Consider the following 26,533-nt stretch of genomic DNA (forward strand, 5'->3'; position numbering starts at 1 on the left):
TAGTTTAGACTTTACTTTTGGTAATAAATTAGTCTAGGTTGTTAGACCAACCCTTCTGAAAATCATTTACGATTCTGAATACAATTAAGAAATATCTTAATGGCATTGAGAAGCTGGCAAGATGATGGTAAGGCATTATGAGGCTATATCTTAGTGAAAACAGGAACTTAGGTAGATGGAGAATGAAGCTACCTTTCCTGGCGAACTTGAGCTTTTGTGTTTTCGTGGTCTTGTGGATGGAAGGAAGAAATCAAAGGTAAGGGACTAATCAGAGTGAGAAGTCTAATAGATTTTTCCATTATGACCCCCAAAAGAATACACCCGTGGGGTAAAGGTCAAGTGGAAACAAACCCACCTCACTCTTTGATCTTCACTTGGGGACTCCAGGAGAAAATGACTTTGTTAACAGAGCCAAAAGGTAAAAAGTCCCTGAGAGGATGAGACCACCAGTTGATTCTTTCATGAATTTGCAAATCAAATTTGCCTTTCATTGTAGGTAAAGTCCAAAAGCCCTAGGTCTTGCAGACTCTAGTCTGTGGCTTGGTAAAAGCAAACGCAGTCCTTCTGGAAGAAGAAACTTCAGATACCAAATATTTTTTCAAATTGCAACTTAATACTTTAACTCATGATGTATGAATCAACCATACTAGACTCTCATTGCCTTGGAATTTCTTTCGTATTTTCCAAGGGATTTGACAGATTCTCTAGTCTTTATTTGTACTGATTGGCATATGGTAGGTAATTCTTTTGCATGTATTTCAGTTTCCTCTATTTGAGGGTATCTGCCATTATCAACTTTGTAAAGCCCTTAGCTGTTGCCTTGCCATAAAACATAAAATTGTGATTATTTCTATAGTAAAGAATAGGTGTATCTTTAATGTCAAATTATACCCTTGTGCTCTGTTTTCATGTCTTTTTTTTGTATACATGAAAACTTCATTTTATTGCATAATCATATTATAATTTTTTGACCAATTATTTAACATGTAGTAATTTGTACATGAATCTAGTGAAAGGACAATATGAAACAGCTTTTACCAGGTTTGCACAGGCATTGACAAATAGGTCTTAATAGCAGCCTCTCTGAATAAGATGCGTTTTGATTTCAAAGATATCAAAATTTTAAAAACAAAACAACTTAGAATCAGAGAAATATATAAAAAGTGAACTAGCAATTTCAAAAAAAGAAATAGAGTATCTAGAAATAGGGGGGAGACTTAATAATGATATTTAAAAACCAATAAATGTGGCTGATAAGAGTTTAGACAGCCAAAGAGAATTAGTTAATTGGAAGGGAGATAAGTCCTTTCTACAGGATAAAGTAGGAGTCAAAGAAATGGAAGATAGGGAAGAAAGGTTAAGAGGTAGGAGGGCTAGTATGAAAAGGCTTTAATCCATGTTTAATTGGACTCTGCAGTCAAATGCTCTGCCACTGAGCTGTACCTCCACTTTAATTGGACTCTGAAAAGGAAAGGAAAGGAAGAATGAAACAAATGTAATATTTGAAGAGATTACAGGTGAGAGCATTCCAAGATTAATGAAAGTCCACTGAATTTCAAGCAGAATAATTAAAACTAATTCCATATCAAGATACATTGTAGGGAAACTGTAGTGGTTTTGCAGAAAACAACCAAAAAAAAAAAAATCATAAAAGCTGTCAGAGGAAAAAAAAAAAAAGATTATCTTCAAAGGGATGACAGATTACTAGCTGATTTTTCAGTAAGAATGACAGAAGGAAAAAGGTTGACATTTTAAATCTATTATTTCTAACCAAATGAAATTTTTCCAAAGGGTAAAGTGAAATAAAGCCATGTTGAGCAAAACAAAACAGTTGAGTTTACCAGGAAGATCTAACAATTTGAAATTTGTGTGTACCTCATAGTCTTAAAGCAAGCACAGAGAAATGAACATATGACAATTGTAAGGTTTTTTTTTCTATTTAACTTGCCTTCCTAATTAAGAAAAAAAAAAGTCAGTACTTGATAGAATGAATAGACAAGTCAGTAAAGATACAGAAGACTCAAACAATAGAATTGATAAACTTGATGTTATGGATTTATGTAGAACACTATACCCAACATACATTCCTTTCAAGCACACATTTACAAAAGTGATATAACAGACCTTAGAGCAAATTTCAACAAATTTCTAATGATCAAAATAATAGAATATATTTAACAATGACAATGAAAGAAGATATCAATAGCAAAAAGATTAAAAAGGAATGTTTGGAAGCCATGAAATACCCTTTTAAATAAACTTTTGATTAAAGAACAAGCAATAAAAATTAGAATTTTGAGGGGCACCTGTGTGGCTCAATCAGGTGTCTGACTCCTGATTTTTGCCTCAGCTAATGATTTCAGGGTTGTGAGATGGAGACCCAAGCCTGCTGTCTTCCTCTCCCTCTGTCCCTCCTCCACAGCCGCCCCCCTAAAATAGATAAGTAAGAATTTTGGGGGACCTGATTGATACTGTATTTTAGAACTTGATGGGAAGTGGCTACACATTACTTAGGAAAATTTATTGCTTTAATACATCTATTTAGGGGCACCTGGGTAGCTCAGTCTGTTAAGCATCTGCCTTTGGCTCAGGTCATGATCCCAGGGTCCTGGGACTGAGTCCTGCATTGGGCTTCTTTCTCAGCAGGGATCCTGTTTCTCCCTCTGCCTGGTGTTCCCCCTGCTTGTGTTCTCTCTGTCAAATAAATAAAACCTTAAAAAAATACATATGTTTAAAAAAAGGCTAAAAATTAGTGAACTTAGAAAGACATTTGTGGTCACCAGTCTTTAAGATCCTCACATCCTCTCCTACTTTGGACCAGGGTTCTTTTGTGACCATAGAATTTAGCAAAAGTGATGGTGTATCATTTCTGAAATTAGAAAAGACATTTCTTGGGGCGCCTGGGTGGCTCAGTGGGTTGGGCCGCTGCCTTCGGCTCAGGTCATGATCTCAGGGTCCTGGGATCGAGCCCTGCGTTGGGCTCTCTGCTCAGCAGGGAGCCTGCTTCCTCCTCTCTCTGCCTGCCTCTCTGCCTGCTTGTGATCTCTCTCTGTCAAATAAATAAATAAAAATCTTTAAAAAAAAAAAAAAAAAAGACATTTCTTGTTTTCATCTCAGTTACTCCTTTTTTTTCTTGGAAAATTGACTCGGTGAAGCCAGCTGCTGTGTTGTGTTCAGCCCAGTGGAGAGGCCCATGTTATGAAGAACTGAAGCCTTGCCAGCCACCACATGAGTGAGGCTGAAGGTAGTTCTTCCAGCCCATTCCAGCTTTGCTATGACTGTAGCCCTGCTTGACATCTTCATTATGATGAAGGCTCATGAGAAATTCTGAGCTGGTTTTGAATTCCTCACCCAAAAAACTGATAAAATATTTGTTGTTTAAACTCCTGAATTTATTTAATTTGTTATGCAGAAATAGGTTATTAATACACCACCCATTTCAAGAAGACAAGAATAAATGCAAAGAAGGTAGAGTGAGGGAAATTATAAGTTTTTTAATGTGAAAATTCTCTCAAATTTATTGTTTTTCAGTTTTTGTAAGAAATACACATATATAAGAAGGCTGACATGTATTAAGGAGTGTATTTAATTTTAATAAGTCACTATATAACATCTTGGGATGAATGGCATGAACTATATGTATATAATCTTAAGAATGTGGAGGTGAGATTAAGAGTATGTTAATAGCAGTTTCTTTTGCAAGTCTCAGTTATTTCTGATTTTAACAGTCAATAACTCCCTTTTTAATTCTTTTTCTTTTTTTTAAATTAAATTTTATTTTTTTTCAGTGTTCCAGAATTCATTGTTTATGTACCTCACCCAGTGCTCCATGCAGTACGTGCCCTCCTTAATAGCCACCATCAGGCTCACCCAACCCCCGACTCCCCTCCCCTCCAAAACCTTCAGTTTGTTTCTCAGAGTCCACAGTCTCTCATGGTTTGTCTCCCCCTCGGATTTCCCCCAGCTCACTTCTCTCCTTCTCCCAGTGTCCTCCATATTATTTCTTATGCTCCACAAGTAAGTGAAACCATATGATAATTGACTCTCTGATTGACTTATTTCACTCAGCATAATCTCCTCCAGTCCTGTTCATGTTGATACAAAAGTTGGGTATTTATCCTTTTTGATGGAGGCTTAATACTCCATTGTATATATGGACCATATCTTCTTTATCCATTCGTCTGTTGAAGGGCATCTTGGTTCTTTCCACAGTTTGGTGACTGTGGCCATTGCTGCTTTGAACATTGGGGTACAGATGGCCCTTCTTTTCACTACATCTGTATCTTTGGGGTAAATACCTAGTAGTGCAATTGCAGGGTCATAGGGTAGCTATATTTTTAATTTCTTAAGGAATGCACCAACTTGCATTCCCACCAACAGTGTAAGGGGCTTCCCCTTTATCCACATCCTGTCCAACACTTGTTTACTGTCCTGTTGATTTTGGCCATTCTGACTGGTGTAAGGTGGTATCTCTGTGGTTTTGATTTGAATCTCCCTGATGGCTAATGATGATGAACATTTTTTCATGTGTCTGTTAGCCATTTGAATGTCTTCTTTGGAGAAGCGTCTGTTCATGTCTTCTGCCCATTTTTTGACGTGATTATCTGTTCTGTGTGTGTTGAGTTTGAGGAGTATTTTATAGATCTTGGATGTCAGCCCTTTGTAGTGTCATCTGTGAGTATCTTCTCCCATTCCATGGGTTGCCTCTTTGTTTTGTTGACTGTTTCCTTTGCTGTGCAGAAACTTTTGATTTTGATTGAGTCCCAAAAGTTCATTTTTGCTTTTGTTTCCTTTGCCTTTGGGGACATGTCTTGAAAGAAGTTGGCTGTGGCTGATGTTGAAGAGATTAATTGTCAATGTTCTTCTCTAGGATTTTGATAGATTCCTGCCTCATGTTAAGTTCTTTTATCTATTTCGAGTTTACCTTTGTGTATGCAGTAAGAGAATGGTCGAGTTTCATTCTTCTACACATAGCTGTCCAGTTTTCCCAGCACCATTTATTGAAGAGACTGTCTTTTTTCCACTTTATATTTTTCCTGCTTTGTCGAAGATTATTTGACCATAGAGTTGAGGGTCCATATCGGGCTCTCTACTCTGTTCCACTGGTCTGTCTGTCTGTTTTTGTGCCACTACCATGCTGTTTTGGTGATCACAGCTTTATAGTGAAGCTTGAAATCAGGCAATGTGATGCCCTCCGTTTTGTTTTTCTTTTTCAGTATTTCCTTAGCAATTCGGGATCTCTTCTGGTTCCATACAAATTTTAGGATTGTTCCAGCTCTTTGAAAAATGCCGGTGGAACTTTGATCGGGATGGCATTGAAAGTATAGATTGCTGTAGGCAGTATGGACATTTTAACAATGTTTATTCTTCCCACCCATGAACATGGAATGCTCTTCCATCTTTTTCTCTCTTCTTCAGTTTCTTTCATGAGTGTTCTGTAGTTCCTCAAGTACAGATCCTTTACCTCTTTTTTTAAGATTTCATTTTAAGGACTCTCTACCCCCACAGTGGGGCGTGAACTCACAACCCCAAGATCAAGAGTTGCGTATTCTACCAACTGAGCCAGCTAGGCTTCACCTTTTTATTATTTCAATACTTTTTACAACTGCTTTACTTCTTAACGCTGTTGTGCATTTTATTTATTTATGCCTCTCTTCTATAGAACAATGAGCACTTTGAGGATAAGATTATAGGTTTTTTGTTTGTTTCTTTAGGTAAAATTGACTTAAGATTACATTTTAGTTGTCATCATAGCCATAGAATCTAGTACTATTCTTTTTTTTTTTTTTTAAGATTTTATTTATTTATTTGACACAGAGAGATCACAAGTAGGCAGAGAGGCAGGTGGGGGGGTGGGGGTGGAATGCAGGCTCCCCGCTGAACAAGGACCTTGATGCGGGGCTCCATCCCAGAACCCTGAGATCATGACCTGAGCTGAAGGCAGAGGCTTAACCCACTGAGCCACCCAGGCGCCCCGAGTCTAGTACTGTTCTTGATTTACATGGTTGTATGTACTTACTAAATGTTTTTTTGAGGTAGTTAGATTCTGTCAAGAAAAACTTGAGGACTGACCTGAAAGATGATTTACCCTTAATAATTGTGTTTCTATTGAGGGGAGATTTATCTTCTTTTGGTAGGAATTAGAAACTATATTATGAATGTAACTGACTTAAATGAACTTCTATAAATACAGCTCATATGTAAGTTGGGAACTGCCTAGTATTGGTTGAAATACGTCTTTGTATTTAAAAGTGTATAGTTTTAAAACTTGAAGGAATACTACATTCCAAATATTGCATGGAGGAAGTCAGGTGTTCCCCCATTTTTACCTGTTACCTCACCCCTTAAGAACTAGGTGAAATTGCTTGGATTTCCTAATTCCATTACCTACTAATGCTTTCCAACAGGGGGAGTGGGTGCTAAGGGAAGGTAAAAGCCTTCTGTGTGTTAATGTAATTTAAATAATCACATTTGACTAGTGGCTACTGTATTGGACAGTGTTTAAACTTCATCCTGTGGTTATGGGGGCCATTGAAGGTATTTGAACAGGAAGGAAGAAATGATTAGGTTTAAATTTAACAAATCCCATTAGTAACTGTGTATAGGGAGGAGAAATTAAAGCTATAAAGACCAGTAGAGACCTATCTAACAGTTCAAACGAAAGATTATTTTAAACAATGGCAGATGATTGAATGAATATTTGAGAGCAGAATCAGTAAAGTTGATTTTGTAGTTATTTCGTAAGTGCTTATTTTATTAACACTGAATCATGGCCAACTTGATAGCAGAGTCTGTATCTTAATAATGGTAACGGGCATGTTTTAAATAATCGCTAAATGACAGGCATTGTTGAATGCCTTACGTGTATTATCTTATTTAGTGCTCTCAACACCCTATGAGGTAGGAAATAATATTATAGATGAAGATCGGATTGCAGAAATCAAGTAACCTGGCCAAAGTCACGCAGATAATAAATGCAAAGAGATTTAAAAAGAAAATAATACAATTAAAATCATTTGGCAAGGGGGATCATTTATGTTTGTTGCATAGGGTATTCTGTTTTATGGGAGTTTCCTAATTTTGACATGTAGTAGGTTATAAAAATATTATTAATACTTAAGCATATACTCTGTGCAAGGAATTATTCTAAGTCCTTGACATGTATTAGGTTATTTAATTTTTATAGCAGCCCTGTAAGAAAGGTACTATAATTATATTCATTTTTATAGAGGAAAAAACTGATATACCAACATAGGATGACTTGTTCAAGAAAGTGGCCAGGCAGATATTAGAGTCCCTGTAATTTGGCCCCAGTGCTCCTGAGTACATAATACGTTTATGTGTTATGTTAATAGTGTACAAATGGTAAGATAGGTTGTACTATGGTGTTTCAGCATACCAAACTCTTAACCATGAAAGTGACTAAATTTGAGATTTAATTAATATGGTTTCTGGGTTTGTGGAGATCTTTCTTTTTATGGTTTTTGGCAGTAAAGTGTAGATTCTCTAAGAATTTTATCAGGCTGTGTAGAATGTGGCTGTTTTTTTTGTGTTAAATTTTTATGGCTTTGAGTTTGCTGACCCTGATAACTCTTTTCCTCTATTTGCTCACTAAAGCTGTGCTCGTATTTCAAAGATAGCATAGTGTAGTAGAAGGAGCACAGATGGATTCATGTATCTTGCATTTTAATCCCAGCACTATCAATTACTAACTGTGTGACTGGACAAGTTACATATTCTAGAACATCCCTTTTCTAACCTACAAAATGGGGAAATGAAACCTCTGGGGTAGGTGTAAGGAGTAAATGGAATGATATGTATTTGAAAATGCCTGTTGTAGTACTTAGCACATGGATATGCTCAAAAAACTACAACTGCTTTACTTTTTATTAAATGAAACATTTCCAGATTTAAGTATCTTTTCTTTCAGTATAGTTGTTCAACTTCCTAGGATAACCTTGTACCTGCCAACCATTTGGTAACCCTGACCTTTAGACTTTGAACCAGATACTGTAGAGTTCCTAAATAAACTATGAGGACAAATGCATTAATTCTTTATGGTGTTATGAGACTGTTTTGTGTCTAACTTTTACAGAGAGATAATCCTCTGCTTTATCAAAAGTGATAGGGAGAGCTCCAGCTATTTGTATTTCTGGATTCCATTTCTGAGTGGATAAATGAATAAATGAGGACTGTGCTAGTTGGAAATGAAAATAGCAAGTAATGGAACCCTTGAGAAAATTTCTCACATGAGAAATCTTTTTCCGAAATATTTCCATTTTATTTCTCAGTGATGATGTAGATAGTGGCAATTTACAATCTGATTTTGGAACAGTATATTAATAGAAAAAAGCAAATACACAAAAGGTCAGCAGTCTCTGTACATTCTGGGAACATTCTTTTAGCAATTCTGATTTGTAGTGTAATGCTTTTATTTTAGGAAATAAATTACTTGAGTTCCCTTTCCAAGTGCAATGCCTAACCAATAATATTTAATGACTAAGTAAAACTTCTGAGAATTGTTGAAATTGACTGCAGTAAAGAAGAGTTAAGGAGAGGAAGGAAAGAAATTTGAGCATCATTTTTAGTGATTTATATTTAAAAAGACATTTCTGAAGAAGCATTTTTTTTTTAAGATTTTTTTTTTTTAATTTATTTGACAGATCACAACTAGGCAGAGAGGCAGGCAGAGAGAGAGAGGAGGAGGAGGCAGGCTCCCTGCTGAGCAGAGAGCCCAATGCGGGACTCGATCCCAGGACCCTGAGATCACGACCTGAGCCGAAGGCAGAGGATTTAACCACTGAGCCACCCAGGCGCCCCCTGAGGAAGCATTTTATTTCAAATAAGCTTTGAGATATAACTTACAGTCTGTGAAATGCACACATTTTAAGTGTGAAATTGCATGTTTTGATACAGGCAAACATTGTGTAACTACTATATAAAAAAATAGAAAATTCCTATCACCTAGGAAAGTTTCTTTTCTTCCCTTTAGAGTCAGTCCTCTGAAAGAGAGCCAGTGATCTAATTTCATTTCTGTCACCATAGCCTGCTCTAGAACTTTGTATAAATGAAATCATACAGTGTATACACTTTAATGCCTGGCATTTCTTGCTGAGTCATGTTTTTAAAATTTCTGCTTGTCATTGTATCAACTTTTCATTTAGTATTATTCCTGAATAGTAATCCACTGTATGAATATACAATACTTTCTTTGTCAGTGAACAGGTTGATGGAATTTTGGGTTGTCTCTAGCATTTGCCTATTAAAAATAATTCTTCTATGAGCATTTTTGTACATTTTTGTAGTTCTGTGATTTTCCTTCTCTCATGGAAGGGCCAAGTGACATGTCTATGTTTAACGTTAAAAGAAACTGCCAAAGGGGCACTTGGGTCACTCAGTGGGTTAAGCCTCTGCCTTCGGGCTCAGGTCATGATCTCTGGGTCTTGGGATTGAGCCTTGCATTGGGCTCTCTGCTCAGCAGGGAGTCTGCTTCGCCCTCTCTCTCTGCCTTCTCTACCTACTTATGATCTCTCTCTGTCAAATAAATAAAATCTTAAAAAAAAAAAAAAAGAAACTGCTAAACTATTTTCTAAATGATTATACCATTTTATAGTCCCACCAGAAGTGTGAGTTCTAGTTGTTCCACATCTTCTCCAATACTTGGAATTACCAGGGTTTTTAGTTTTGGCCATTCTAGTGAGTGTGCAGTGGGTATTCCATTAGATTTTTATTTGCTTTTCTCTGGAGAGCTAATGATTTTGAGCATGCTTTCATATCCTCGTCATTCCTGTATCCCCTTTTGTGAGGTGTCTGCCCTTTGTCCATCTTTAAATTGAGTGGTTGTCCTTTTGGTATTGATTTTTAGGAGTTCTTTATGTATTCTTGGTGTAAGTTCTTTGTCAGATATATGTATTAAGAATATTTTCAACTGGTATATGGCATGCCTTTTCATTTCCTTAATGGTGTCTTTTGGTGGATAGATGCTTTTTAATTTTGATTAAAACTTATTATTATTTTTTTGGTTTGTGATTTTTTTGTGTGCTCCCCAAGAAATCTTCGTCTACCCCAAGGTTGCAAAGGTGTATCTCATAAAAGGTATATTATATCTCCTATATTTTCTTTTAGAAGAGTTTTAATTTTTATGTTTAGGTTAATGATCTATATCTGATTTTTATTCATGTATCTTGTATTTCTCACTAATTCATTAATCACATATGTATTGAGCACGTGCTTAGTGCCAGGCACTGTTTAGGCACTTGGTATCCATCAGTTAACGAAAAGAAGTCACTTGTGGGGGCGCCTGGGTGGCTCAGTGGGTTAAAGCCTCTGCCTTCGGTTCAGGTCATGTCCCAGGGTCCTGGGATTGAGTCCCGCATCAGGCTCTCTGCTCAGCAGGGAGCCTGCTTCCTCCTCTCTCTGCCTGCCTCTCTGCCTACTTGTGATCTCTCTCTGTCAAATAAATAAATAAAATCTTTACCCAAAAAAAAAAAAAAAAAAAAAAAAGAAGTCACTTGTGATAAGCCCTTAGAAAGGCCTTACACTTGTGAAGCCTATATTCTAGGGGTAATGACAGACAATAAATTAATAACTAAGTAAATGACATGGTATGATAGATGGTGAGAAAGCATTGTGCAGTGGGGAAAAGAATAGGACCAGGTAAAGGTTAGTAAGAAGATTTGCAGTTTTAAGAAAGGGTGGTAAATAGGCTTTTCCAAGAATGTTGTTTAAGGAATGACTTGAAGAAGGTGAGAGAGTTAGCCATTCATCTATCTGGGGGAAGAGTCTTCTGGGTAGAGAAAGCAGCTACTGAAAGGAGTTAAGGTGGAAGTATGTCTGGCTTGTCTCAGTAACAGCCAGGAAGCCAGAGTAGTAGAGGCTAATAGTGGATAAGGTCAGAGAGATAGGGGAGGGCAAATTGTTTAGAATCTTGTAGGACATTGTTAAGACTGTAGCTCTTTGTGTGAGTGACATGGGAAGCCATTTGAGGGTTCCCTGTACTTAATAGACATTTTATTATTTTATTAGACATTTTATTATTTTTTTTAAAGATTTTATTTATTTATTTGAGAGCGAGAGAGAGAACATGAGTGGCAGGGAGGGACTCAGGAAGAGGTAGAAGCAAACTCCCCACTGGGCAGGGAACCTGATGTGGGCCTCCATCCCAGGATCCTGAGACCATGACCTGAGCTGAACGCAGACGCTTAACCTGACAGCCACACCAGGCGCGCATATAATTAATAGACGTTTTAAAATAGCACATACATTTTCATGAATATAACTTAAGAGATTTCATATTATTGCTTCATATCTGCTTATAGGAATGAAAGCATTTTTTTTTTTCTGATAGATGTACTTAATCTTGGTTTTCTTATTTCAGAAAGATCCAGATTACCTGAAGCTCTGGTTGGACAATTTTGTTTCTAGCTATGAACAGTTCTTAGATGTTGACTTTGAAAAGCTGCCTACCAGGTTTGTAGAAACAATTTCTTAACCTTAGATGAGTTTGTTAATTTGAGGCACAAAGACTTCATTGAAGACCTGTTAGAAATATGGCGATTATGTGACATGCAAAGTATTCCTGCATAACCCTGCTCTCATGGCAGACTTTATTAATTGATTATAACAGGCTTTCCTGCTAATATGAAATTTGGCTCCGAGGAGTAGAGAGAACTAACTACTAGCAACTGGGTGTCCTGCAGTTCACTTCATTTCTAACACTACCTGGAGTTAGTGGCAGATCCCACAGATTAAGAGCAAAGTCCTCAACGAGACTGCCCTCGCTTCAGACACCAGTTGCACGTCTTGGAAGCCACCCATATCTCTGACCAACTGGATACAAATTTGAAAGCTTTCATGACTCAGTAATTAGTTCAGTAATTAGACCCACAGAATTCACTGAAAACACTATACTTAAAATTATGGTTTCATTATAGAGTAAGGTCTTAGAAAACATCTTGGAGGAGGTGAAGTATTCCGATTTTTCAAAGCTAGATTTAAAAATCATAAAATGGGGGGGAATTCAAATTTTGTGGAAAAGTGCAAGTGAAAGTATAAATCTTAGCTCCCATGGCTCTGCCTACTACCATCCTACATTACAGTTCCTAGGCCCACTTCCCAGAAAAAGTTTTTTCTTTTTTCTCAAACCATCTTGAAGACGTCATACTTGTTACTCAGGTAAGAGAGGTTAGGTTGGCTGGGGTAAAAAGCTGGAGAAAAAAAGGAGACACTAGACACTTTCAGCCACAAAAGGAATCCATTTATAGAGATATACTGAGATGGAAGGGGAGAAATGGGTGGTGGTCGATGACGGGAAAGAGTATTTAGAGAATTATAAATCTTCAAGGAAGAAAGTGTTTGCAGTTTGGGGATAGAGGTAGGCAGTAAGAGGGTGGGCCTGTGTGAACTGAGCCTAGAGAATCAGAAGCCAGATCATAAAATGCCATGCATGCATTGCTAATGGACTTATATTTTTTGTAACAGAAGATGCGAGGCTCTACTAAAGAATTTTCTGCATGGGAATGCCATGATGAATTTTGTTTTTTAAAAGTCCTTATGGTAGCATTAGGATGTTGAACTGGAAATGTTTGAGACTGAAGATAAGCACAGTTAAGAGGCAATTTTAATAATTCAGAGAAGATATCATTAGAGCTTTGGACCAAGGCATTGAACTTAAGATGTGCTTTAATGCTCAGAAAGCACTAGTGCTTCATTATTTATAAATACAGTTTCAGAATTCTTCATTAGATGACTTGTAGTAGGTTTATAAAAGTTGAAAACTATTAAATCTTGAACTCAAAACAAGATTACATATTATTGGTTTCTACTCATAGAAGTATTCTTGTGGTTTGTGCTTAGAAGTGCTTTTATTTTAATAATTTGCAGCTCATTTAAAATCATGAGCCTAAGGATTTTATGAGGTCAGGATTTGGGCCTTTGAATACTTCGAATATTGAAATGAGGTCTTCTAAAGTTTGGAAGATGTACTTATTATACATATCTCCTTTCTTGGGAGGTCATATCTAAAAACATTATGTAGACTTACATTGCTACTATATTTAAAATAAGATGAAGAATGCCAGAACATTGCCTTTTTCATGATTTAGCTGGTTTATTTAAAATTTTATTTCATACCTGAGAGTAAACCATGAATTTAGATTTTACTAATAGAAAACTTTTAGTTTTTCAAGTGAATATGATGTACAAGATGTGTAAAACTAGTCTGTTCACCTTAAAGATAAGAAACTCACAGATAATCCTCATTTAAATTAAACTGACTTGGTAGAACTTCCAAGTTAGAGAATTCAAAATGCAAGGCAAGGAATGCTTTTCCCAGAATTTAAAGCCTTGGAATTTAAGCTGGACTTTTTCCTGTGTTAGATGGAGACAATAATGAGCAGCTGTTTAATATAGACATTTAGTAGCCAAACAGAGGAGTGAAACAGATTTCTGGGGATTGGGAAATTGCAGCAAAAGATGCTTAGAATTTGGGGGCAGTAAAGTCCTAATCATGGGAAAATGCTTCCAAATTCTTTTTTTTTTTTTTTAAAGATTTTATTTATTTTTTTGACAGAGAGAGATCACAAGTAGACGGAGAGGCAGGCAGAGAGAGAGAGAGAGAGAGGGAAGCAGGCTCCCTCCTGAGCAGAGAGCCTGATGTGGGACTCGATCCCAGGACCCTGAGATCATGACCTGAGCCAAAGGCAGTGGCTTAACCCACTGAGCCACCCAGGCGCCCCATGCTTCCAAATTCTTAAATCCTCATCACATTAGGAATATGGCCAAAACTTTCTGAGTCATGTTCTAATCAAAGCTTGCCAATTTTATAATGAGTATAAGTACAACAATAGATTTTTCTTTTAGGAGCTAATTTTTTTCTGTCTAGTAAAAAAATTTTTTAAAGATGTTATTTATTTACTTGACAGAGAGAGAGATCACAAGTAGGCAGAGAGGCAGGTAGAGAGAGGGGGAAGCAGGCTTCCCGCTGAGCAGAGAGCCCAATGCTGGGCTCAGTCCTAAGACCCTGAGATCAGGACCTGAGCTGAAGGAAGAGGCTTAATCCACTGAGTCACCCAGTTGCCCTTGTCTAGTAAAATTTTTTTTAATGCAACAAAGAATGGGACAATGAAGGAAAAAGGGAAGAAATCCTTTAAGTAACTAGGATTGAATATTGGGAAATCTAATGTTTCTTTCTTGTTGACTTATGATTTTGGAAAAGTGAGTAGGAATAGTTTAGCTTAGTCTTAAAATCAGTTATATTTAAATTTAAATATTATTTAGAAGTTACTGTGGTTTTTCTCATCACCTCTTTTTAGCTCTTTAGCACGGAAAAATGTATGTATAAAAATGAGAGTTTTTCTTACACCACTTATAAAAGAGAATGAAGGAATCCAAGTTATAAGTGAAGTGATTCCCAGACTAAAATGAAACATGTATTTTTGTGACATGGTTATAGAATTCTGCAGCCTTGGTAATGTGCTTTATGATTTCTGTGTAATTGAAGTCATGTGTTTATTTTATAAAGCACTTTATGTTGTGGGATGATTCTGGAAGAGGCTAAAAACATTTGTCATATATAATTATATGACTACTGGTAAGGTGCTTCAAATTTTTCTGTCTACAGTGAATGAAGCTTTAAACTCAGGGTAAAAATAATAGTAAATCTTCATCTTAAGTGTTACCTGAAGAAGATACTGTTTATAAAGTAGGATTGTCATTTAATCATAGGAGCTCTTCATGATGCTCCTTTGCAATTAGGTATTTTTCTTAATAGAGATAGGAAAATTAGTATTCAGTGATTTTATGAAAAGATATGTAGGCTTTGGTGATAGTATACTTAAAATATATTACATTTTTATAGTTCTTTACATATTTCATTGTTAAAAATGGACATTGACCTTTTGGCTTCAGAACCCTGTGAAATAGGGCAGATGATATTACAATTTTATAGATTAGGGCACTTCAGAGATTAAGTACCATACTTTATGGTACAGAGGTAGAACTTGGTACAAAGGTCTTCTCACGTAGATTCTAGGGGAATCTCTCTAAGACAGAGTAGCCAGTCACATCTGGTCTTGGCTTTGTCCTTAAAGAACCAGATGGTTTTCTACTTCTTTTTTTTTTTTTTTTTAAAGATTTTATTTATATTTATTTGACAGACAGCGAGAGGGGAAACACAAGCAGGGGGAGTGGGAGAGGGGGAGAAGCAGGCTTCTTGCAAAGTAGGTAGCCCGACATGGGTCTCAATCCCAGGACGCTGGGATCATGACCTGAGCGGAAGGCAGACGCTTAACAACTGAGCCCCCGCAGGCACCCCCCAGATGGACTTCTTACCCAGAAACCAGTTGTCATAAAATATTTATGTATTACTTTAAAAAAATTTATTAATGTTCATGCTTAGGGTTCTCCATTCACCTTTCTCCTTTCCTTTTGCTGGTTAATTTCTCTCCCTCTTCTGACCACATGGCTTGGGAAGCCTATAGGTAGGTGAATATTGTTTATTTAGTAAAGTAGGTGACAGATATTAAACTAGTTATAGGTACTCCATTTTTATTTGCTAGTTATTGTTCCTTTTAGAAATGGTATACACGTATATATACACACACGTTTTATTTCTAAGTAGAAAGTGAATTAATTCTTAATATTTTCTTTGAAAATAGCACAATTGAAGATATTGAATAGATTCGCTCTCTAACTCTCCCTCTTTTCAGTAAGCCTCTTCTGAAATGAGACTAACCACTGTGCTCTACTAACCTTCTAAGGGATCACAGAGATCATCTGGTGGTGACTTGTGGAGAAGGCATAGAGCATATGGAATAAAAGAGTTTTCTTTAGGGTTTGAGGTGAAAATGCTATTCCTTTAGCGTGTCAAAGATTTTAGTCCTGCACTTAATCACCCTTCTTATTTTTCCCCCTTATAGGGTAGATGATGTGCCTCCAGGAATATCTCTCCTTCCTGATAATATTCTGCAGGTTTTAAGGATCCAGCTACTACAGTGTGTTCAGAAAATGGCAGATGGGTTAGAGGAACAACAACAAGCTTTGTCAGTTTTGCTTGTCAAGTTCTTCATTATTCTTTGCAGGTATCTGGTACAAACAAACTAGTTATATGTTTTTAAAAATTACCAAAATAACAATGCATTTGTTGATTATTAATGTTTGTTGTTCATATGGAGCTTTAAAGATGAGTGCGCCATTTTTTTTAAAGAGTTTATTCTTTTTATTTGAGAGAGAGGGAGAGAAAGAGAGAGGGAGCACAAGCAGGGGAAGAGCAGAGGGAGCAGGTGAAGCAGGCTCCCTGCTGATGGCAGAGCCCGACTCAGAACTCCATCCCAGGACCCTGAGATTGGGACCTGAGCCAAAGGCAGACGTTTAACCAACGGAGCCACCCAGGCACCCCTTGAGTGCAGCCTTTATGAACGGCTTATAATTTGTTATAATACTGGAAAGCTTTTTATTTGTTTGTTTATTTAATGTTTTACTTCTTTATTTGAAGTACACTCTGTGCTCAATTTTGGCCTCGAATTCAGGACCCTGAGATCAAGAGTCTCATGCTCCACCGACTGAGCCAACCAGGCGCCCTACTAGAAAGCCTTTTAGGTACCATACTTAGTTATAGAGAGACTCAGCCAAAATTAAAAAAAAAAAAACAACTTATTCTAAAGACAGTGACTGAAGTTTTTACCTAACCAAGATTTGTTGCACGAGTACTGTGTATTATCATTTGTGAAATGTATTTTTCTAATCTTTCATTTTATAATTTCACCAAAAAAAAAATAGAATTATTCTACAGCTTATATTTCCAGGTTTATAGATGATTAGGTCTGTGGCACTTAAATTTTGATGTGCATAAGTATCAACTGGGAAGCTTAATAGGACTACAGAGCTTGAGCCTTATGGAAATTCTGACTCCAAAGAGCTCAGGCATTCTGGTTTTTCATGAATTCCCTATTAACCTGCATATGCAAATTTAAGAACTGTTGGGTTAGGGGCATTTTATTCCTCTTTAAAGTCTATCTTCTTTTTGGAAACCATTTCCTATAATATATGCTATTTGATTTGTAAGTATTTTAGAATTAGTAGACAAACAGGGACTTAAATTACTGTGCATTTATTTACCTTTCACATAATTGCTCATTGTATTTGATTACAGGAATCATGGAAAGATTGAGCAATAATTGCTAAAATGTTTTCCCTGTAATTTAGGCTCTCCCAGAATTGTAGACATTTTTTTGATTTTGTGCTCTTTATTATCCTTAAAATTCAGAAAAATAATATAAGAATTAAAGGGGTGAGGGAAAGAGGGTTTATTTAGGCAATAAAACATGAGTTGGTCTGTTGATCTATTTTATCCTGTTAACTACTTAGTACAGTTTTACAGAAATCAGAAATCTATAGATAAATAACTGTCTTAAATCCAGTATGTTTAGGGGCTCCTGGGTGGCTCCATTGGTTCCAAGTGTCTGCTTTCGGCTCAGGTCATGATCCCAGGGTCCTGGGATCGAGCGCTGCATCGGGCTCCCTCTCCAGCAGGGAGTCTGCTTCTCCTCCTCCCTCTGCTTCTCCCACCGCTCATGCTCTTGCTCTCTCTCTCACTCAGATAAGTAGATGAAATCTTAAAAAAAATAAATCCACTGTGTTCAGCTCTTTTTAAAAAATTATTTATTTATTTATCTTAGAAACAGGAAAAGAGAGAGCATAGGTGTGTGCATGCAACTTGGGGGAGGGATGGAGGGGGAGAGAGAGAGAATCCCAAGCAGACTCCACTCAGCACAGAGCCTGATACAGGGCTTGATCTCATGACCTCGAGATCATGACCTGAGCTGAAATCAAGAGTTGGAAGCCCAACTAAATGAGCCACCCAGGCTCCCATAGCTCTTGATCATTATAGGCAAACACTGGAATATTCCAACACTCTTTTGGTTGAATTTTTTTTATTAAGAGATAATTTCTGATGATAAGTGTAATGTTTATTTTATTTCAAATTTAATGTCTAATAGCTATCAATCACAGAATGTGTTTCTATTTTCAGAGACCTCATTTAAAAAAATTCTTTTAAAAAATTTTAGTAAGTTTTATGTTGTATAGCAGTTTAGTTTTATATAAAAATTTGGAAAAAGTATAGAGTTTCTGTATGCTCTTTCTCCTTCCTCCATAGTTCCCCTATTATTAAGATCTTACATTAGGTTGATACCTTTGTTACAATGATGAAAAGGTATTGATATATCATTAAAGTCTGTAGAGTACATTAGAGTTTACTGTGTTGTACAGTTCTTTGAGTTTTGACAAATGCGTACTGTCATGTATCCACCATTATAGTATCTTACAGAATAATTTCATCACCCTAAAAATGCCCCATGCTCCATCTATTCATTTCTCTCTGGTCATGCCCAACATTTGACAACCGCTGATTTTTTTTTTTTTTTTTTTCCTTTTTTTTTGCTTTTCCCTAATTTTTTTTTTTTTTTTTTTAATTAACATATAATGTATTATTAGCCCCAGGGGTACAGGTCTTTAAATCATCAGGCTTACACACTTCACGGCACTTGCCATAGCACATACCCTCCCCAATGTCCATAACCCAACCACCCTCTCCATACTCCCCTACCCCCAGCAACCCTCAGTTTGTTTTGTGAGATCAAGAGTCTCTTATGGTTTGTCTCCCTCCCGATCCCAGCTTGTTTCATTTTTTCCTTCCCTATCCCCCAAGCCCCCCATGTTGCCTCTCAAATTCCTCATATCAGAGAGATCATATGATAATTGTCTTTCTCTGATTGACTTATTTTGCTCAGCCTAATACCCTCTAGTTCCATCCATGTCGTTGCAAGTGGCAAGATGTCATTTCTTTTGATGGCTGCATAGTATTCCATTGTGTATATATACCACATCTTCTTTATCCATTCATCTGTTGATGGACATCTAGGTTCTTTCTATACTTTGGCTATTGTGGACATTGCTGCTATAAACATTCGGGTACACGTGCCCCTTCGGATCTCTACATTTGTATCTTTAGGGTAAATACCCAGTAGTGCGATTGCTGGGTCATGGGGTAGCTCTATTTTCAACTTTTTGAGGAACCTCCATGCTCTTTTCCAGAGTGGCTGCACCAGCTTGCATTCCCACCAAGAGTGTAGGAGGGTTCCCCTTTCTCCGCATCCTCGCCAGCATCTGTCATTCCCTGACTTATTTTTAGCCATTCTGACTGGTGTGAGGTGGTATCTCATTGTGGTTTTGATTTGTATTTCCCTGATGCCAAGTGATGTGGAGCACTTTTTCATGTGTCTGTTGGCCATCTGGATGTTTTCTTTGCAGAAATGTCTGTTCATGTCCTCTGCCCATTTCTTGATTGGATTATTTGTTCTTTGGGTGTTGAGTTTGATAAATTCTTTATAGATTTTGGATACTAGCCCTTTATCTGATATGTCATTCCTGTATATCTTCTCCCATTCTGTCAGTTGTCTTTTGGTTTTGTTGACTGTTTCCTTTGCTGTGCAAAAGCTTTTGATCTTGATAAAGTCCTAAGAGTTCATTTTTGCCCTTGCTTCCCTTGCTTCCCTTTGGCGATGTTTCTAGGAAGAAGTTGTTATGGCTGAGGTTGAAGAGGTTGTTGCCTCTGTTCTCCTCAAGGATTTTGATGGATTCCTTTCTCACATTGAGGTCCTTCATCCATTTTGAGTCTTATTTTCGTGTGTGGTGTAAGCAAATGGTCCAGTTTCATTTTTCTGCATGTGGCTGTCCAATTTTCCCAACACCATTTGTTGAAGAGACTGTCTTTTTTCCATTGGGCGTTTTTACCTGCTTTGTCGAAGATTAGTTGACCATAGAGTTGAGGGTCCATTTGTGGGTTCTCTGTTCTGTTCTATTGATCTATGTCTGTTTTTGTGCCAGTACCAGACTGTCTTGATGATGACAGCTTTGTAATAGAGCTTGAAGTCTGGAATTCTGATGCCACCAACTTTGGCTTTCTTTTTTAACATTGTTATGGCTATTTGGGGTCTTTTCTGGTTCCATACAAATTTTAGGCTTATTTGTTCCATTTCTTTGAAGAAAGTTCCTGGTATTTTGATAGAGATTGCATTAAATGTGTAGATTGCTCTAGGCAGCATAGACATTTTCACAGTATTTGTTCTTCCAATCCATGAGCATGGAACATTTTTCCATTTCTTTATGTCTTCCTCAATTTCTTTCATGCGTATTTTATAGTTTTCTGAGTACAGATTCTCTGCCTCTTTGGTTAGGTTTATTCCTAAATATCTTATGGGTTTGGGTGCAGTTGTAAATGGGATTGATTCCTTAATTTCTCTTTCTTCTGTCTTGTTGGTGTATAGAAATGCAACTGATTTCTGCGCATTGATTTTATATCCTGATACTTTACTGAATTCCTGTATAAGTTCTAGCAGATTTGGAGTGGAGTCTTGGCTTTTCCACATAAAGTATCATATCATCTGCCAAAAGTGATAGTTTGACTTCTACTTTGCTGATTTGGATGCCTTTAATTGCTTTTGGTTGTCTGATTGCTGAGGCTAGGACTTCTAGTACTATGTTGAATAGCAGCGGAGGAAAAGCTTTCAGTCTTTCACCGTAGAGTATGATGTCTGCTGTAGAATTTTTATGTATGGCTTTTTATTATGTTGAGGTATTTCATCCACGACTCTTTAAGTTCCCTTAAAGTTACTTCATCCAGAGAGCAAGGGGCTCCCAACAGTGGGACAAGGTGCACTAACAGTGGCTGCCCATCTCTTTGTCTACATTTCTGTGATCAGCAGCAGCAGTCAGTGATCAGAGCACAAATCCCTGATATTTGAAGGACAAGGTCCTTTTGCCCACCCTGGTTCCTTTCACTTGTTAGCAGGAGGTTCTGGAAAGATGTGCAGAGCTGCCTACCACATGAATGGTTGTTACGGTGCTAATAATAGCTGAAATTTACCAAAATTAATGAACATTAACTGCAGTTTACTGTCCCATATCTTCCCCTGGAAGTTTCCAGCATTCAGCAGACTTCAGAGTTCCAGAATAAGTTTTATCCAGCACAGTTGTTTTCTAGGTATGGAGACAGATTCCTGGTGCTTCCTTTTCTGCCATCTTCCTAGACTTCTCCATAGGGTCTTTGAATTTTACCTGTCCTGTACTTTTTCTTTTCCCAAAGAAGTCATGCCAGTCTGACTTTTTATATTAAAAACTGTTAATCCTTTTTTTGTTAAATCAGCTATCCAGAGCCACTTGTGTTTTCATAGAGGCTACTTGTTCATTAATAGTAAGGCTACCACATTTCCAACTGACAGATCAGAATTCCAAGGACATCACTGCTCCATATTCAGTAAACATCTGTTTTGATGGACTATCTTTCTGAGCAGAATTTCCATTTGAATATCCATTTCATGCTTTGAATTATCAGACAAGCTTTACGTCCAACCTATGGTGTTCAGAATTGAGGCTAACATTTGAAATATCAAAGCATTAAAAACATAAACAAAAAGGCACAAACAACTTTAAATTAACTTAGATAACTGTACAAATATATATATATATATATATACACACATTATTTACAGTATCAATTAAAAAAAAAATTCTGGCTTGTTACAGACAAATTCGCTGCCACAAGCTGTCCAGTCTAATAGACAGGATTCTGATTCCTGAACAGTATCATTCAAATCAGAATGTCAGAGCTGAATCTGTGTTCTGACTTAAAGAACTTGACCCAGCCTCATGAAGGCTAGAGAACGCACATCCTAGCTGTCGCTGGAGGTCAGTGAGCTTGCTAAAATTTCCCTTCTCAATTACACTCTACAAAGAGCAGTCACCTACTACTTGAAGATGATAATAGTTTCTACAGGTGCCCTCCCACTGTTCACAATTCATTTACTTTTTATATATATTTTTAAAATTTTTAAATTAACATATAGGGGCGCCTGGGTGGCTCATTCGGTTAAGCGGCTGCCTTCAGCTCGGGTCATGATCCCAGAATCCTGGGATCAAGCCCCACATCGGGCTCCCTGCTCAGCAGGGAGCCTGCTTCTCCCTCTTCCTCTGCTGGTGGCTCTGCCTTCTTGCGGTCTCTTTCTATTTCTCTGTCAAATAAATAAATAGAATCTTAAAAAAATAATTAACATATATTATTTGTTTCAGGGGTACAGGTCTGTTATTTCTGTTGTTTTTTGGGTTCTTTTAACATCTTTTGTATTTTATTTTGTTTTTTAATTTAAATTCAGTTAATACATAGTGTATTATTAGTTTCAGAGGTAGAGTTCAGTGATTCATCAGTCTTACATAACACCCAGTGCTCTTTACATCACGTACCCTCCTTTAATGACCATCACCCAGTTACCCCATCCCCCACGCTTCCCCTCCATCAACCTCAGTTTGTTTCTTCTGATTAAGAGTCTCTTAAGGGGGGACGCCTGGGGGCTCAGTGGCTCAGTGGGTTAAAGCCTCTGCCTTCGGCTCGGGTCATGATCCCGGGGTCCTGGGATCGAGCCCCACATCGGGGTCTCTACTCGGCAGGGAGCCTGCTTTCCCCCCCTCTCTCTGTCTGCCTCTCTGCCTACTTGTGATCTCTGTCAAATAGATAAATAAAATCTTAAAAAAAAAAAAAAGAGTCTCTTAAGGTTTGTCTCTCTCACTGATTTCATCTTGTTTTTCCCCTCCCTTCCCCTATGATCCTCTGTTTTGTTTCTTAAATTACACATATGAGTGAGATCATATGTTAATTGTCTTTCTCTGATTGACTTATTTTGCTTAGCATAACACCCTCTAGTTCCATCCATGTCATCCTAAATGGACTTCTGCGGTATTTTAGATAAATAGTTTTTTTCAGTGTCACAGTGTCTCAGAAGTGAAAATTAATAGACTGTTTTATTATGCTAAGAAAAAGATTGGTGATGTTAGATGCACGAAATGCTAGCATTATGTGTCCTATCTTGTCTTGTAAAAATGAGGTAAAAATGAGGACCACAACCACATTGTAATTAAACATCACTTATTGAGCCACTCACTGCTTTAAACAAGATATATACTACGCTCGCATGGCGAATGTATGTACAGATGCTGGCTTTTCTATCAAGGCCTTTCAGTATAGTTGAGAAATATGTCTAGATAAGGGAACTGTAATTTCAAAGAGCAAAATGAAAATTCTGAAACTATACATATGCTATAATGGCAATAATATGTACAAAACCGAACTAAGAATCTGCATACAAAAATAAAACAAACCTGAAAAGAAATAATCCAGAATGTAAATAGTTGTGAATATTGGGGTTGAGAGAATATTTCTGATTTTTGTTTCTCTTTTGTTTCTACTTTGTGATATTTTTTACTTTTTCTATAATAAATAATTGCTAATCAGCATGTACTTCTTAAGCATTCTGTTTAGAGTAGCTAAATGGTGCTTGAGGTGTGTTTCACATTCTTAGTGGAAAAACAGTTATGTAATATATTGATTTTAAGTTTTAATAAATGTCATTTATATTTCCTTTACCAGCATGTATTTTCAAAATTCATCCTGAATAGATGAACATACATTTTTGGCATTATTCATATAATAAATATTCCTTTTTTCCTCACAGAAATTTGTCTAATGTGGAAGAAATTGGGACTTGCTCATATATTAATCATGTCATTACTATGACAACACTCTATATTCAGCAGGTAGGTGACTTAATATATTCCTTTTGTTGCTTTACTGAGAGTAACTAGGTTTTACTTTTTAAAATATTATCGTAAAATATTATCGTAAAGTTAAAAGTTTTTAGAGGAGGTAATCAAGAAATGAATTAAAATTTCCATTAGGGGTGCACCTGGGTGGCTCAGTGGGTTAAGCTGCTGCCTTCGGCTCAGGTCATGATCTCAGGATCCTGGGATCGAGTCCCGCATCGGGCTCTCTGCTCAGCAGGGAGCCTGCTTCCCTCTCTCTCTCTCTGCTTGCCTCTGTGTACTGTGATCTCTCTCTGTCAAATAAATAAATAAAATCTTTAAAAAAAAAAAATTTCCATTAGGTACTATATATTTCAGAAATCTTAAACATATTATCTAAGAAAAGTAATTATTAATTTATTTTAATTAAAAATGAAAGTGTTTTATAAATGGCTTTTTACAATGACATAATTTGTCAATTTATGTATATTATGTATATGTTATTTATCATCAAATATCCCTCTTATTGAAAACATATTCTGTTTTGCTACCCATTCAAAACTCTTCCTAGGCCATATTTAAAATTTGAAGGATTATGTCCAGTCCAGTCCATATGATTAACTGGCGCTTTAAACTCCATTGGAACTTAGGTTTATTTGAATAAAAATGATTTATTAGATAATTAATAAAACATGTTGTCTTTAAATGATGTAGGTATGTTATGCAGTTTAATATTTCTAACTATAATTTTTTTTTTAACTTTACTCCCAGTTAAAAAGCAAAAAAAAAGAGAAGGAATTGGCAGATCAGACATCTATTGAAGAATTTGTAATCCATGCATTGGCATTTTGTGAGAGTTTATACGATCCATATCGGAATTGGAGGCATAGAATTTCAGGGTATGTCTTATAAATCATAATGTTCACTTAAAACCTGAATGTGGGGACCCCTGGGTGGTTCAGTGGGTTAGGCCTCTGCCTTCAGCTCAGGTCATGATCTCAGGGTCCTGGGATCGTGCCCCACATCGGGCTCTCTGCTCAGCGGGGAGCCTGCTTCCTCCCCCCACCCCTGCCTGCCTCTCTGCCTACTTGTGATCTGTCAAAATAAATAAACTCTTAAAAAAAAAAAAACCTGAATGTCATAAATATATGTAATTCTTCAATGCAGGTCTTATTCTCTGTGAAAGAAGTATGCAAGGTGTGTATAAGACCCCTATCTTTATCTCTGAGATATAGAACCATGTTAGAAGTAATGAAATTTCCTGTAAACTCTTGTTTTGGAATTCTAATAATCTAATAGGAAAATTTCAAAGCACAGTAACATCAAGTAGAGTGTACATATTTTTCAAGGAAAGTTCTCTTTTTTTTAAGCTCATTTCATGGGATGAAAATGATTTTAACAGTATTTTGTCTCTTAATTGTGGAGCTTGTGTCCACTAGGGTCTGGTCAGGAAAACGGAAATCATACCAGTTATTTTATAAGATATAATAGAAGGAAATTGTTAAATAGGTATTAGAGGACTCAAAAAGCAAGTAGGGATACTGATGTAATACAGAGATAGTGACTTCAGGAAGCAGATACTTCCCTGGGGGTATGCGACAAAAGGAAGAAACTGGAGTTATCTGAAACTATAAGTTTGAGGAAGAGCTCCTACAGTTGGGTCTCAGCCCTCTGTTGAAAGAGCATTGCTTAGCTGTGCAGGTATCACTGAGCAGCCGTGAGTAGGCTGGTGCTGGAATTACCAAAAATAACCTGAAGACAAAGAACCAGCTGTGAATGCTACAGTTAAGAACTGTTGGCTGATAAGAAAATAAGGATTAAGAAATCAGTTTCTTTTTCACCCTTAGCCTTCCATTCTCTGTTTAGTATGCACTGTTGGTGAATCCAACAGTGGAGTACCTGGAAAAAGAGAAGTATAGTTTGCAGAGTGCTTGTCACAGCATCACAAAGCAGATAGAATATAGGATGATGGGTTTGCAGCTTAGTGACAGTAGTATAAATAACAGTTCAGGGCTTACAGAGAAGAGTTTTGAACTCATAACTTTATTACCAGTGGACACAGAATAGGAAGAGTTGTATCATTAACTACAGTCAGGCTTCTTTTTTAGGTCTCCCAAATCTGCTATGTTTTCAATCTCAATATTTTTTGAGATTGAAAAATCTTTTTTTCAATTTTTCCATTTTCATTTTTAATTTAATCAACCTACTTATACCAATGCACTTTCTGCAACTTGCCGCTACTAAAATGTTTCGTCTTTATAGGCTTATTAGGGTCTTATACCCTCACTTTGAGTTGCCACCATTAGATAATGGTGAAGAATTGATTAACTGAGAGAACATTTATGTAGACTATATGGTGGTACTTTGTTCTGTGTGGTAATATTTTATTGAAATAACACATCCTATAGTTAAAGTAAGAAATAAAAAGTAGATATAATAGGAACAAGTACTCTAGTTATTAAATATAACAATCCTATCTACTTATTTTTACATGGTCTTTCCTATATATGTTGAAAGAAGTTGTCTTTATTAGGTTTCATCATAGAAACAGAACCAGTAGGGGGGGTGTGCGTGTGCTTGGGTGTGTGCGTGTGCTTGTGTGCGCACGCGTGCATGTACACGCACAAAATGAGTTTTATTATAAGCAGTTGCTTCATGTGATTTTAGAGGCAGACAAGTCCAAATCTGCAATGTGGGCTCTCAGGCTTATGACCCAGGAAAGCCAAAGTACAGTTACAGTCTGAAAGCTGGCAGATAGAAAGCCAACGTTCAAGTTCTAGTCCAAATGTAGTCAGGCTGGAGACCCAGAACTGATGATGCAGATGAAGTCCAAAGACATTCTGGTGGAGAACTCCCCCTTGCTTAGAGAGTCCAATTTTTTTGTTCTGCTCAGTCTTTCCACTGA

General features: G+C 36.9%; 1 protein-coding gene across 1 annotated transcript in view; it reads left to right on the forward strand.

The window, feature by feature from the left end:
• Positions 1-26,533, forward strand: part of LOC111155465 (neurobeachin like 1) — a 183,471-nt gene that overhangs the window by 13,998 nt on the left and 142,940 nt on the right. The window contains exons 2-5 of the mRNA XM_022515656.1: positions 11,378-11,469; positions 15,918-16,079; positions 23,562-23,643; positions 24,400-24,527. Coding sequence (XP_022371364.1) covers positions 11,378-11,469; positions 15,918-16,079; positions 23,562-23,643; positions 24,400-24,527 — 464 coding nt within the window. The remainder of the gene's footprint in view (positions 1-11,377; positions 11,470-15,917; positions 16,080-23,561; positions 23,644-24,399; positions 24,528-26,533) is intronic.

The sequence above is a fragment of the Enhydra lutris genome, unplaced genomic scaffold, assembly GCF_002288905.1.
Source record: "Enhydra lutris kenyoni isolate GAN:26980312 unplaced genomic scaffold, ASM228890v2 scaffoldscaffold1, whole genome shotgun sequence".
Classification (NCBI taxonomy): domain Eukaryota; kingdom Metazoa; phylum Chordata; class Mammalia; order Carnivora; family Mustelidae; genus Enhydra; species Enhydra lutris.